Source organism: Cricetulus griseus, chromosome 4 (genome assembly GCF_003668045.3).
Source record: "Cricetulus griseus strain 17A/GY chromosome 4, alternate assembly CriGri-PICRH-1.0, whole genome shotgun sequence".
Taxonomy (NCBI): Eukaryota; Metazoa; Chordata; class Mammalia; order Rodentia; family Cricetidae; genus Cricetulus; species Cricetulus griseus.
This window is the reverse complement of record NC_048597.1, coordinates 219487046-219500416: the sequence shown is the minus strand read 5'-3', so window position 1 is coordinate 219500416 and position 13371 is coordinate 219487046. Positions and strand designations below refer to the sequence as shown.

The following is a 13371-nucleotide window of genomic DNA, read 5'->3' as shown; positions in this document are numbered from 1 at the left end:
CTTTCAGCATTAAACCTTTTTATAGCAGAGTGTTTAAGCTTTAATCAGCTTTCACCTGATTCCACTTCTGTCACCTTTACTTGTCCCACCTGCATCTTACGGCCTTTGACCTTCTTTCTCACATCTCTGGCCTTTGTGTATGTGGCTCCTGATTCTTCCCACCTCATATGGTGAGCATTATCTACTCATCTTCTTAGTAGAAGCTTCTTACGTTATGGATCATGACATCACATAACTGACTGCAGTGATGGCTTGTGAAAATAATGGGTGGCAATAAAACTCTGAGTGCATGAGGACAAAAATGACAAAATGAACAAAATGAACAAAGCATCACCCATGTTGCCTCACAAAGCTTCACTGCAGTCTTGGTTGTGAACGGACAGCATATGCTTCACACTGCGATGCCGTCACCCCACCAACACCAATCACACTGCCACACTTTGGCTTAGATTCTAGATCATGGCATGTTATGAGCAGCAGTGTTTTAACTGTATATGCAATGCTTTCTGCTCTTATAGAAATATGATGCTTTAATTATGGAAAACAAAGACTGGATGTTTTCCTGTTGTCATTCCTCAGGATACAGGCATCACATTAGGATATCTTCGGATTGTTTTCATAAACAAGCACATTAAAGTTGTTTATATAATGAATAATTTTAAAGAATTATATTTGTGGTTTATTATCAGTAGATGTTTAGTGTAGTGACTTTGTATACCTGTAGGTTCCAAGTCAAGTCTGGAAAAATATTCAAGTGAAATGGACTGTTCAAGGGGATAGTTTTAAGCCTCCGTATAGCAGGGCTTGTCAAAGAACCACCTGGAAGCCTTCTGTTAGCCCACTTCCATCCCTACCCTGCTTGAAGTAAAAGCCTGAAAGAGTAGTCCTTCCTCAGGGGTCCCCAGAGTCTATGACATGCTCCCACTTTTCTTTCTCTTCTTTCCCACTTTCCCTCCCCTAGCTGATGGATACCATCTCCAGCCCACATATAAGCCCTGAGAATGGCTATTATGGTCACTCAGATGTTAAATGGCAAAGAACAAACAACACATTTGAGGAAAGAAGATAAAAAAATAACAGAAATGGAGGTGAAGAGGAAACCATGTTGCTTGACATTGACTGTTAGGTTAGAGGTGAGCCAGAGGCATCTCCTGTCAGCTTAAAGAGCCACTGTTAAAACCCCAGGTACTGCATAGCTGAAGATTACATGAGCCCCAGAGTGCTCACTCTGTAAGCAGGGGGAACTGAGTTCAAGCTTCCGGAACTCAGATCAGAAAGCCAGACGTCTTATCATAAGCTTGTTATCCCAGTCCCAGGGAGACAGAAATGGGTAGTTCCCTGGGGCTGAGTAACCAGCCAGAGTAGCCTTGCTGAGGAACTCGCCGAGGCTATCGACAGAAAATGAGGTGGATGACTCCTGAGGAACTACTCTGGAGGTTGTCCTTTAGCCACCACAGCATAAGGTCCGTGGTGTGCATGTGAACCCCTCTCCCAACAGAAATGCATACACATACATATGCATACATACTCACACACATCTATTCTCAAGAAATAATTAATTTTTAAATAATTGGGAGTAGTGTCAACTGATTTCTATGTCCTTTGTAGCTTTAAAGTAGTGTGTGTGTGTATTCCTACGTGTTTGTATATGTATTCATATATATATATATATATATATATATATATATATATATGTTTTCTTGTGTGTGTGTGTGTGTGTGTGTGTGTGTGTGTGTGTGTGTGTGTGGTGTGTGTGGTGTGGTGTGAGTGTGCATATATGTTTGTGTGCATGCGCACCTGTGGAGACCAGATATTGAGAGCAAATGTCTTTCTTGGTTGTTCTTCCCTTTATTTACTGAGGCAAGGTCTCTCATAGAGACTCTAGTTCCTGGTTTGGCTACCTCCACTAGTCAGCTTGCTTAGAGAATCCCAGTCTCCAAATCCTAAGTGCTAAGATTGCAGGTGGCCTGCCCATGCCCTCTGAGATTATATGTGGGTTCTGAGGATCTGAACTCTGGTTCTCACACTTGTCCAGAAAATGTTATCAAGCACACCATCTTCTTGGTCCCAAAGGACACTTTTGAGACATTGTCTGTTGCTTATGAAAAAACTTCCCAAGTGTAGTCATAGATAACTATCTACAGATCAAATCTGTTGCTGTAAGACTTTTTTTTGAGGTGGCTGGCCAGGCTTGGTTACATTCTTACATCCTGTAGCCACGGAGAAGGTCTGTAATGCTGACCTCATGGTTTGTAGCCTCCTGGTGAAATGGTTTAAATCTGTGGAAAAAGACACCAAGGGGCCAGATACCTTAGCTGCCCCCATCTTTCTCTTGACCCCTCCCCCAGCTTGTTTGTGGGAAATGCTCCTTCTGTCTGTTCTAGTGTCCTGCTACCCACCAGGTGAGTTTGCAGCATCATAATTAATGGGGCCAGGTGAGGTGCAGGAGTGCCACATTGTCCTCTGAGCCCCTAACCTCATTAAGAAAGTAAAATGTTGGTGAGTTTTGCAGGCAGCCCTTCCTCCCTCCAGATTGTTGGAAATCTTCGGCTGTCAGCACAGCACTCTGGGCCAGGAAAGTTCAGAGAATTACTTCAATAATATGACAGCCTCTTCCATTTAAAATGGGATTCAGCTCTGCTTCCCTCAGAGCCTTCATTGAAATTCCACGCATGATCCATTCCTCTAGTCATTTAACAATGTCTCTCATGTTTGCCCTGATTTAAAAAAAAAAAGAAAGAAAGAAAGAAAGAAAGAAAGAAAGAAAGAAAGAAAGAAAGAAAAGAGAAAGGAACCCAGCTTTGTATTTGTGATAACGTGGATCAGGGTGGTGTAATTGCAGAGAGGAGGCCCCGGGCTGGCAGTAATAGGACAGCTCCTCTGATGTGTGCTGCCATCAGACAATGACCTGGGCATGGTTGTTCTCAGGGGACAGTAAAGAGGCTTTTAAGAATTACTCGCTGTGAAGGATGAAAGCTAATGAGGAAAGGAGCAAGTGAGGAGAGAAGCAACTCTTTGGGAAGTCTGGCTCCACTTAGACCTGTCATGGCTCCCTTCAAAGTCATTAGGACGGGTGTTTCTATGCAGGAGAGTGTGCTGAGCATCGCATATCCCCCTGTAGGCTCCTCCCAGGTCAAGGCACCCCCTTCCTGAGGAATTAAAGCCACTAAATAATAAATATCAAGGGAAAGGAAGGGAATGGATTCAGAGACTACCAATAAGTAAGGTGAAAGAGGGCATTTATATCAAAGGAGAAACCACTCCTAATGGGCTTCAGCAGCAAAAGAGAAAAAGGCAGTCTCAAATACTCGCCTCCCTTATCTGAAAGACCCGGCATGAGCTTCGAGCCATGTGCACCAGCAGACTGATATGGAGCCAAGTGTCTTAGAGAAACTCAAGCCTTGCTTTTCACTTGGACTGGCTTTCTAGACTGGGGACCAACCAGCTGGAGCTTGTGTTAGAGATGGACAGTGTAATCAAAAGCAGTGAAATCAGGTGTGTCTGGGGAACCTCAGGGCTGCTGACCTCCTCATACAGGATGTAGGTGGAGATGCCTTTCAGTGAAGGGCCCAAAGGCTGCTCTCTGAGGCATAAGGTGGTAGTCCACTTCAGGAACCCACAGAAATACTGCAATATAAGACTACACACTTGCCCTCCGCATCTACAGCCCCCTGAAACAACAAAGGCTGTGGTTGCTGAAGCTGGGGAGGACTTCATGTCTTGGGAATGTAGCCTCAATGGTGGAATGAAACAAAGGGACACACTTGCAGTATCCAGTGAGAACACATACAAGAGCACATGCCCCCAAACAGGGCGCTCTTCAAGTGGGCTTTTTTTTTCTCAGCCCCTCATCTGATGTCCCAGGAGGCTTTTCATGTCCCCAGTCTTCCTTTTTCTCCTACTCATATTTACCCTCAAGATACTATGAATACTGCCTCCATCTCAACAGCCAAGTGCTCTTCCTAGAGTTAACCAGTTGTCCAGGAGAGTTTTAACTGAGTCCATGTCGCATAGAATTAAGCTCTCTCTGATAGTTTTAACGGTCAACTTGACGAAACCTAAAATCACCGGACTAGAGGGCTTCAGTTGAGGAATGCCTAGATCAGTTTTGCCTCTGTGGGAGTCTATGAGAGACCATCCTGTTTGCTGCTTGAGTTAGGAAGACCCATCCTAAATATGAGCAGCATCCTTTCCTGGGCTGTTAGGAATGCAAAAGCTAGTTAATCATAAGCATCAAGCAAACAGGCAGCATGGACGCATTCACTTCTCTCTGCCTTGACTATGACTATGATGTGACTAGCTGCTGAGTTTCTGCCTCAGTTTCCCCTGAGTGGTGGACAGAATTTGGGTCTATAAACTCCTTCTTTCCTTGAGTTGCTTTTGGTCAGGGAGGAACAGAATGAAACTGAAGATCACCCTACCTGTTCTTCCAAGATTGTCAGAGTGTAATCTATTTATTCAAACAGCCACCAACCTCATTCTATGTCCCGAGAGTCCACCCTCTGTCCCACCATCTGCACGGCTTTCCTGCAGGACAGTTACTAAGTGCTAAGAGTTGGTTTGCACAAGGCAATCATGTTTCACCTTTGATTTTCTTCCTTTCATATGAAGAGGATCTTGTTCAAACCTGTGGGCCACAATTCTTCTCTTCATCTAACCATTTTAACTATTGAGGAAAAATTAATGTAGCAAATTGTCATTGAATACCTGCCACATGAGAGAGATTATGTTAGGTACGAGAGAGGGGAAGCCTGAATAATAAATAGCACTTTCATGAAAGAGAGTGAGAGAAAGAGAGGGAGGGGGTCTACAGGGTCAGAAGTCACAGCATAAATTCTAGTTGTCTCTCATAGTAGCTTTGAGTCCTTAATGGTTTACTGTATCTTTGGAAGTCATCATTTTCCCTAAAAGGCATTCATGATCGTTACTACTTCTCAGGATTCTGCAGCATCATGCAAAAAATTCACTCTGGGTGTGAGCCTGGCTTATCATGGATGATTTCAAAGCAGGGGAAGACTTAGAAGACTCCGCCAGAGCAAGGAACCAGAAGATAATGGAAACTTTAAAAGAGAGGAACCAGTTCTGAATAAGCAATTTGTCTTCATGTTAATAGCCAGTTTTTCCATAATCAGGAACTGCCACGATCCTACCTTACACCTTATACAAAAGAACAGAGTTTGAATTGAAAAACAAGCTATGGCAGAGACAATTCCTTGGGAATGCAGGGATATATGTACTGGGTAACTATGTGGTGTACATGCCTGAGGATGTGTTTGTGTGGGTATGTATAGGCATGCATGTAGATGCCTCAGGTCAACACAGGGAATCTTTTTCAGTTGATATCCACTCTATTCATTGAGGCAGGCCTCTCAATTGAACCCAGAGCTCACTGATATGCTAGTCTCAGTAGCCAGCTTTCTCCAGGGATCCTACCTTCCAAGTGCTGGAACTGTAGGCAGCATTTATGTAGGTTCTGGGGAACAGAACCCTGGGCTTCACACTTGCATGGCAAATACTCTTCACTAAACCACCACCACAGATAGAAAGAATCTTTATGCTAGGCAGACTGTGGACTAATAGTGGGAAAAGACATCAACCACATTAAGAAAGCTTCACTAATAGCATGTAAATTGCTCTGCTTGGGTAGACTAAAATACCCAGAAGTAAGTTTCTGAGAAACTCATTCTCTTGCCACTTTCCTGACCTGATTTGCAGTTTCAACAGCCAACTGCAACAGACTTAACCTAAATCCCCAAATGATGGCCAAAGTGTCATCTGTAGCAAAGCCTTCAAGTTAGAGTTAAAATATCAGTCTCAACAATGCACCATGCAGATGGCTTTACATTCTGAGTTTTCACTGTCCTGGACCAACTTTTCGTTTGTTTGACTATTAACCGAGTCCCTCAAACTTGCCACAGCATTCAACCTCTCATGCTTTACAAGGGCCAGACACTGTACACTCTGTAAAGTCACCACTTAGTAGAGTTGGCTCTTTAGTGGCCAGGAGGCATCATCTACCCTTAACCTTTTCACTTTGAGAAAAATAAATGGCACACGTGACTTGAAAATTGAATCAATCTTGACTGCGTATAAAATAATAAAAACTGTTAATGTCTCCATCATTTCCTGAGCAAGCCCATCAGGCAGGAGGGTGTTGCTTTTTTTTTTTTTTTTCTATTTCATAAGATGTATTATAACTGACTAATCCTCAATAAATATGAAAGAGTGATCATTTTGCAGCTACCAATTGACAAACTGGAACACATTTTTCATTTGAGCAGGCACGATAAGCAGGCTGCCAGGGGCTCTGCCATCTCTGCTTCAGACAAAGGCTGTCCTGGGCAAAAGCTGCTGGTTCATTCCTGGGTCACCACTATGTTATTTTTAGTTCTTTGTGTCTGCGTGGGAGCTCAGCTCACATTCTCAGTCTCCTATCTCAGGGACCCCTCTGCAGCCCACCTTCCCTGGCATAATTTAAAGAAATGGGTACCTCCAATTAAACCATTCCAGATGTAAATTTCTTGCCTGGAGAGCGAATGGAGAAACGAATGGGATTCATGAATATAAATTGAGCCTCCCTTACACTCCAGCTTTCAGCTTGAAATTGAAGACTACTTGCCACCCCCCAGCCCACCCCCATAAATCCTCATTTGCCTTAAGTGTGTTTGCTGTGGGACCCTGGTGCAGAGCCGGCAGCATCTTGCTATGCATAACCAAATGTTAACTCTCACAAATCATCCCGGGTTGGGTTGAGGCCTGGAGAGGGAGAGGCTGCATTTCGCTGCACCTGTGCACCTGGGAAGGGGGAATAGCACTGCAGCCAGCTGTGCCCTAAGATGGGGCGACTCAGCCCCACAGGCTTCGCCTGGCCTTGAATATTTTCATTTCTTTTTCACTTCATTTTTCTTCAAAGGAATTCCTTCTCTCTCCCTCCCTCCTTCCTCGCCTCCCTCCCTCCCTTCCTTTCCCTCCCTCCCCACCCCCACTCTCTGAATATCTTTATACCTCTGTTCTTCCCTTTCACCTTAGTTTTGCTTTAGCAAGTGTGTTGGTACATGACTCTCTTCTCAGCAAAGTCAGTTTGTTTTTTAACACGCTCCGTGGAAGGATGAGGGTGTTCGATCAGCAAACATGCAAATGAGTTTCAGACGTCACCACCTCCCACAATCCTAGGGCGTCACCTTTGCTGCCCTTTTCCTATTCATTTGTTTTCTCTAGAGCAGTGGTTCTGTAGTTTTGCTACTGTTATGCATTGTAATGTATCTTTGTTTTCCAGTGGTCTTAGGCAACCCTTGTGAAAGGGTTGTACAACACCCAAAAAGGGTAGTGACCCACAGGTTAAGAACCGCTGATGGTGGGGGCTACGCATAGTCTGTAAAAGATCGATTGAGATTCCAAATATTAAAAGATTGCCCTCAGTTTTGGGGTAGAAGTACACTCAGTTGACAGTTCACACTTCCTTTTCTCTTATACAAAATCAAATGGTAAGAGAGAATATAGTTCATAATTGATTGTATCTCTCCTACAGCCATATCAAGTTATTTTCTTATGTGTACAACAATGCACGCTACAAAGAACTCAGATGAAGTGTTAAATAGTCTCAGGTTGTCTTTTTAGGATATGTTTCTTTTGTGTATGTGGATCCTCTCTCTCTCTCTCTCTCTCTCTCTCTCTCTCTCTCTCTCTCTCTCTCTCTCTCCTCTGTGTGTGTGTGTGTGTGTGTGTGTGTGTGTGTGTGTGTGTGTGTGTATGTGTAGAACAGAGAACAACCTTGGGTGTGTCATTCTTCAGGAGTTGTCACTTTTCTTTTAATTTAGGGTCCCTTGCTGGCCTGGAAATCACACATCAGAGTAGGCTGGAAAGGCAGCAGGTCTGAGGAGCTGCCTTTCTCTGCCTCCCTAGCATTGAGAGATTACAAGGGCATGTAATCACATCCAGCTCTGTTTCTTGTAAACAGTGGTTCTGTGGATTGAACTAAGGTCCTCATGCTTGCAAGGCAAAAACTTTCCTAGGTTAACCACCTCTCCCGCTTGACCTCACAATGTAAATTTCATGGCAGCCAGATATATATGAATTAGGATGAAGGGTACAGACACTAAAGACCAACAGAAACCATTTTAAAAGAAAATGTATTCAAGCACCTCTGCATCCAAGACCTTTTGAGAAGTAGTGTGAACAATGGCGTGGCCTTTGTGGTATTTCTTAACCCAAGTCAGGTGGGTTTGCCTTTAAGCTGTGCACACTTTAGTCGTGAACCCTTCGGGATGGTGTGCTCTGAGGTTTACATGAGACTCTGAGCACTTTAAGGAAAGTTTTGGGTACTCATTACCATGAGGATAGAGCAGAAAGGCACTTCCTTTAATTATATTGGTGATATGTGGTGTCCCTACAAAAATTTAAAATAAGAAATTAAAAACCTTTGTAATAATGAGCAGTGTGTGCAGTGAGAATAAAAAATAAGAGGAGACATGAAGCAGGTTAAAAGGTGACTTTAGAGATAGACAGTGTTTCAACCTTCTAATTGTAGGCACTGATCAGACCTCCAAACTTGGCCTATTCCCAAAATTTCTATCGACTGTCTTCCACACCAACAACTTGCTCCAAAGCAACCTGGAGAATAGAACTAGACTTCTAATTCAGTGACTTTCTGCAACCAGGTTTCCATGATATTTCTGATATAAATGAAGATATATATATATATATATGTATATATATATATATATATATATATTTACACAGCCAAGTATTTTCTTCTGTGAAGGGCTATAATTTTATCTTCCTCAGATGTACTCAGTACATGCCATTTATTAACAATGTGTATACATTCTGTGTTCTTATTTCATTTTTAGAATCAGGTTGTACAACTTATCTCTGTCTGTGGTAAGATTATCCTCTTATCCTCACTTTCTCAGTGTATTATATTATATAATTTCTGGACACACCTTATTTTACAACAGGGGCTGAAGCGGCTGTGTTTATTTATTGCTAAATCATCCTATCTAAGTCATAACTTTCTTCAACATTTATAGGAACAGTTCTCTATCTTTTTGTACAATGCATTTTGAACTACTTGTTTTGAGAACAAAAATGAGTGAATCAAATCTATTCTATCACTTAAGAAAAAGACAACCAACAAATGAACAAAATATGTAATTTTTAAAAATACTGTATTCTATACTATCTAATACGTGTTTATGACTATTTACTGTTTATTTTACTGGAATGGTTGTTGAACAGAATAAAGACACAGCATACTTCTCTTTTGCTGACACATTTTTCCTCAGCGGATGTTTAACTGCTTCGCACAGGAAGTCGCTTTATTCACTAGATCATGTCCAAGTAGATTTCATACTCTGTGAATAGACTGGTAGTCTCTGCATACATAAAGATGGTGCAGAAGCATGGAGAAATAAGTGAAGCAGTCATTTAAACTAAAACATCCATAATAATATGAAATTGTGGAGCCCACTGAGGAAGCCAAACAAGAAAGTGCTAACTTATGACATCCAGAGAGGCCTCTGTGTAATGGAGAATTAATCATAGTCATATATGCTCATTGGAAGAATCTGTGTAACAACAGAAATACCAGGTTTTCATAGACTATTCTGTGTAACAATAGAAATGTCAGATTTTTTTGAGTATCCTATGCAGCAATGGAAATGTCAGAAGGTTTTCATTGGACCATTCTTTGTAACCACAGAAATATCAGAAGATTTTTATTGCACTGTTTTATAAAGCAATGGAAATGTCAGTAGACCTTTTGAAACCATGCTATTGTCCATACATCGAGATTTCTTTTAGAAAACTTCTCATTCTTAGGAAACAAGCAGCTGGCTAGCATATTCACAGCATGGGGACTGAGCTCTCTGAGCCTCACTTTGAAACAATGCTCCCATCCTAAGCAATGCCACAATGTCTCTCTGTTCCATCCTCTTATAATCCATTCAGAAGTGTCTTGTCTTTTCTTTCCTCTACAGGTTACCAGCCAGTCTTGTCTGGTCAGCAGGGCTTCCAAGGCCTGATGGGAGTACAGCAGTCTCCTCACAGCCAGGGTGTGATGAGCAGCCAGCAAGGAGCTCCAGTGCAGGGTGTGATGGTCTCCTACCCAACCATGTCTTCTTTTCAGGTGTGTGCCAGCATCTGGGACACCCCCCCCAAAAAAAAAAACCCTCACACTTTTCAAAGTAAATGCTATAGGAAGATCCCTGTGGTAGGTGGTTAGTAGGGCTGTGGATGCTTGAAACATGCCCCATTAGTTGACTTTGATTGAGATGTAAAAGGAGAAAAAGCTGGGCAGGTACCATTATAAATGTCTGGGCTTTTAAATGCTATGCTGAATTTGCCTCCATTTAAATTTTCTATTCATAGAAGAAAATTCTTTAATATTCTATACAGGAAAACCCTTTGGGCACTCTACTAAAATGATACTTGTTAAAAATAAAAACCAAGTATCAGTTTTTATATTCACTCAAGTAAACTTTGTTCTAACGTATTTCAAGTTATCACAGATGCATTTAAAGCACAACAATGCAGACACATTCCATTCTCCAGATCAGAGCAACTTAAGTCTTTGATACATATTATGTGTGCTTTCATGGTTTGTAACCTGAAGCCTTCTAAAAGAAGAAATAAGGAATGAGTAAGTTGGTTTGGTCATTCAGTTTAGCTGTGCTGAGTGCTTCTAGCTTTAAAGAAACTGTATTCACCCTTCTACCTGGACAAAACCCTCTCCTTACTGAAGAAGACTCAAAACTACTTCTTATGAAACCAGAAAAGGGCATGATTTTTCACACAGAGAAAGCTTGAGGGGGCATCTAAAAGCAAAGGAAGAAGGGATGAGAGGAGGGGGAGAAGGGAAGAAGACTCTCAGAGTTCAAGAGTCTAAACATCTGCTCATCTGCTGCACCCTAGGATCCGTCCATCCTGCCATACTTCCACACTTCCAGAGGGCTTTTTTTTTTGAACAGAGATTACTTACCCAAATGGTATCCTTGTATGTGCAGCCTATGGTCCACAGGATACCTGCATCCCAAAGTACCTGTGAATGTAGTACAATGTATCATAAGCCATGTCACCATGCAACAATGTCAGGAGTTGTACAGTCAGACATATTAAGTGAGTTTCTTCAAGTGAAATTGCTGATACATGATGGGCATGGGATTAGGGACCTGTTTAGTCCAACTCAAACACTTGAGTGATGTTGATGACATCATATCCTTCACTGGGTACATCAAAGCAGCCTTTTTACATAGACTTTTGTTTGTGTCTTGCACAGGTGCCAATGACCCAAGGTTCTCAAGCAGTGCCCCAGCAGACATACCAACCGCCAATCATGCTGCCCAATCAGGCAGGTCAAGGGTCACTCCCAGCCACCGGAATGCCTGTGTACTGTAACGTCACACCGCCAACCCCTCAAAACAACCTAAGGTTGATGGGTCCACACTGCCCTTCCAGCACGGTTCCTGTCATGTCTGCTAGCTGCAGGACAAACTGTGCGAGCATGAGCAACGCGAGTTGGCAGGTCAAGTTCTGAAAGCTCAGGCTGCCTGCGGTCCACTTCATTAGATGTTAACTCATGGCCTTCATTGGAAGAGGAGACTAGGGCAACTGGCTGAGGACTTCTATATCCACTCAACACTCAAATGATGGCTGCTGGTATTCTGTACAAACTAATCAAAGACTAATACACACATTAGCTGGTTAATGGTGCATATTTCTGTCATGTCTGCTAGGTATGCCTTTCTAGCTTAGCTAGTGACATGAGTTCATCAAGGTAAGATTTTCTCCTACCACTGAATACCACTGTGTAGATTACAATATCCCTGATTCGGATTAGTTTTGTACTTTGTGTTGAGTTTGTGATGCTAAAAGTATTTAAAAATATATAAACTAAATCACACTGTACCAAAGCTGTAATGGAAAAAGAAAAGAGTTAAGGAATGGAAGGAATAATTTATATACACTATAGAGTTTTCTTTTTTAAATGGATATATATGGTATTGTAGTGTTTAATCAAAATAAAAGCTTATTTGACCTTATGGAGGAAGGTCATGTTTTTACCACCAGTTTGTTTCATTATCTATTTCAACATGCAACTTACTTGCTTATTCAATGTTTCTGCTAGCAGATGTCAATTATACAGAATGGGCCTCATCATTAACATTCTCATACACATATAGAACACATTTTGGTCACATTTTACCTCAGTGTCTCCTCACAGTCCCATTGATACCCTCACTCTTCTGAATCAGCTCCACTACTTCCAGGGCACTTTTTGCTTGTTGATTGATTGTCTGTTTTTCAATGAATCAATGAGGGGCTTCTTACAGAAGCAAGGGGAGGGGACTCTACGGGAGCTTGCACAATGGCCCACCTAGGGGAAAATATCTCATCTCCCATCAATCATTAACTGCCTATAAATCTTCCAGAAGGGGCAGAATTTCATAAGCCTTCCCCTGACTCCCCACCCCTGTATGACAGGCCTCGTTATGTGCAGGTGATCATAGCATCTGTGATTTCAATTGCGGCACCCTGAGTCATGTTCAGGACAACCCATCTCTCCCTCCAGCTCTTACATTCTTTCAGCCCTTCCTCTGCCATGTTCCCTGTGCTCTGAGAGGCATGGTATAGAAGTTTCACTTATGACTGAACAGTCAATATTACTTTGGGTTTTGTTAGTGTCACTATTGTTCTTTCTGGATGTCATCTCATGAACCCCACATGGAAAAGTAACAGTGGTTCCCAGGCATTGTAAGTTGAATGCTGCCTCTCCAAGAGATGCTATAAGCAAACACTTTACCAACAATAGCCCCTCAATTTGATACTCTTATAAGAGTCCCTATGAACATAAGATGGTATCTTTGTCATTTCTTTTATTATGGGACTATTGGAGGCATATAGCTATACTTTACCTACTAGGAAATTTTAAATGTTGTTAGCAACAATGCCTACCCTACACCTAGTCTTGTTCTGTTGAACTGGAGTTCAACCATGTACCTGGAAGATAAATTTGTTTATAGTGATAGAGAAGAGATATACCCTAATTCCTCTGGTTATACTAGACTGTGCTCTCCAAATGACCACTGGTTTTGACAGCAAGCCAACAACTCAAAGGTGCTGACATTTGTTCCTGGTAACTGAAAAAGAATGCATATGTGATTCAATCACAAATGTGAGGACACTATACGAAGACATAACATGGCTATCTAATCCCTCAATGCATAATTCCCTGTGGGGGTCATGGTTAAAATTGAGTTAGGACAGCATTTCAAAAACAATAACTGAACTCTGGTCTCTGAGGATTGGCCCTTGGAAAAATGTTTATTCGAGGGAATAAAAGCTCATAACTTCCATCTTAATACCACTGCGTAA

General features: G+C 42.0%; 1 protein-coding gene across 1 annotated transcript; it reads left to right on the top strand.

Annotated features, from left to right (window-relative positions):
* The first annotated feature begins 9989 nt into the window (after nucleotides 1-9989).
* Nucleotides 9990-11940, top strand: Arpp21 (cAMP regulated phosphoprotein 21). Its single transcript, XM_035444618.1, has 2 exons — nucleotides 9990-10126; nucleotides 11276-11940. Exons 1-2 carry the CDS (start codon nucleotides 10022-10024, stop codon nucleotides 11531-11533), a joined length of 363 nt encoding a protein of 120 aa, XP_035300509.1. The 5' UTR covers nucleotides 9990-10021; the 3' UTR covers nucleotides 11534-11940.
* Nucleotides 11941-13371: the final 1431 nt, after the last annotated feature.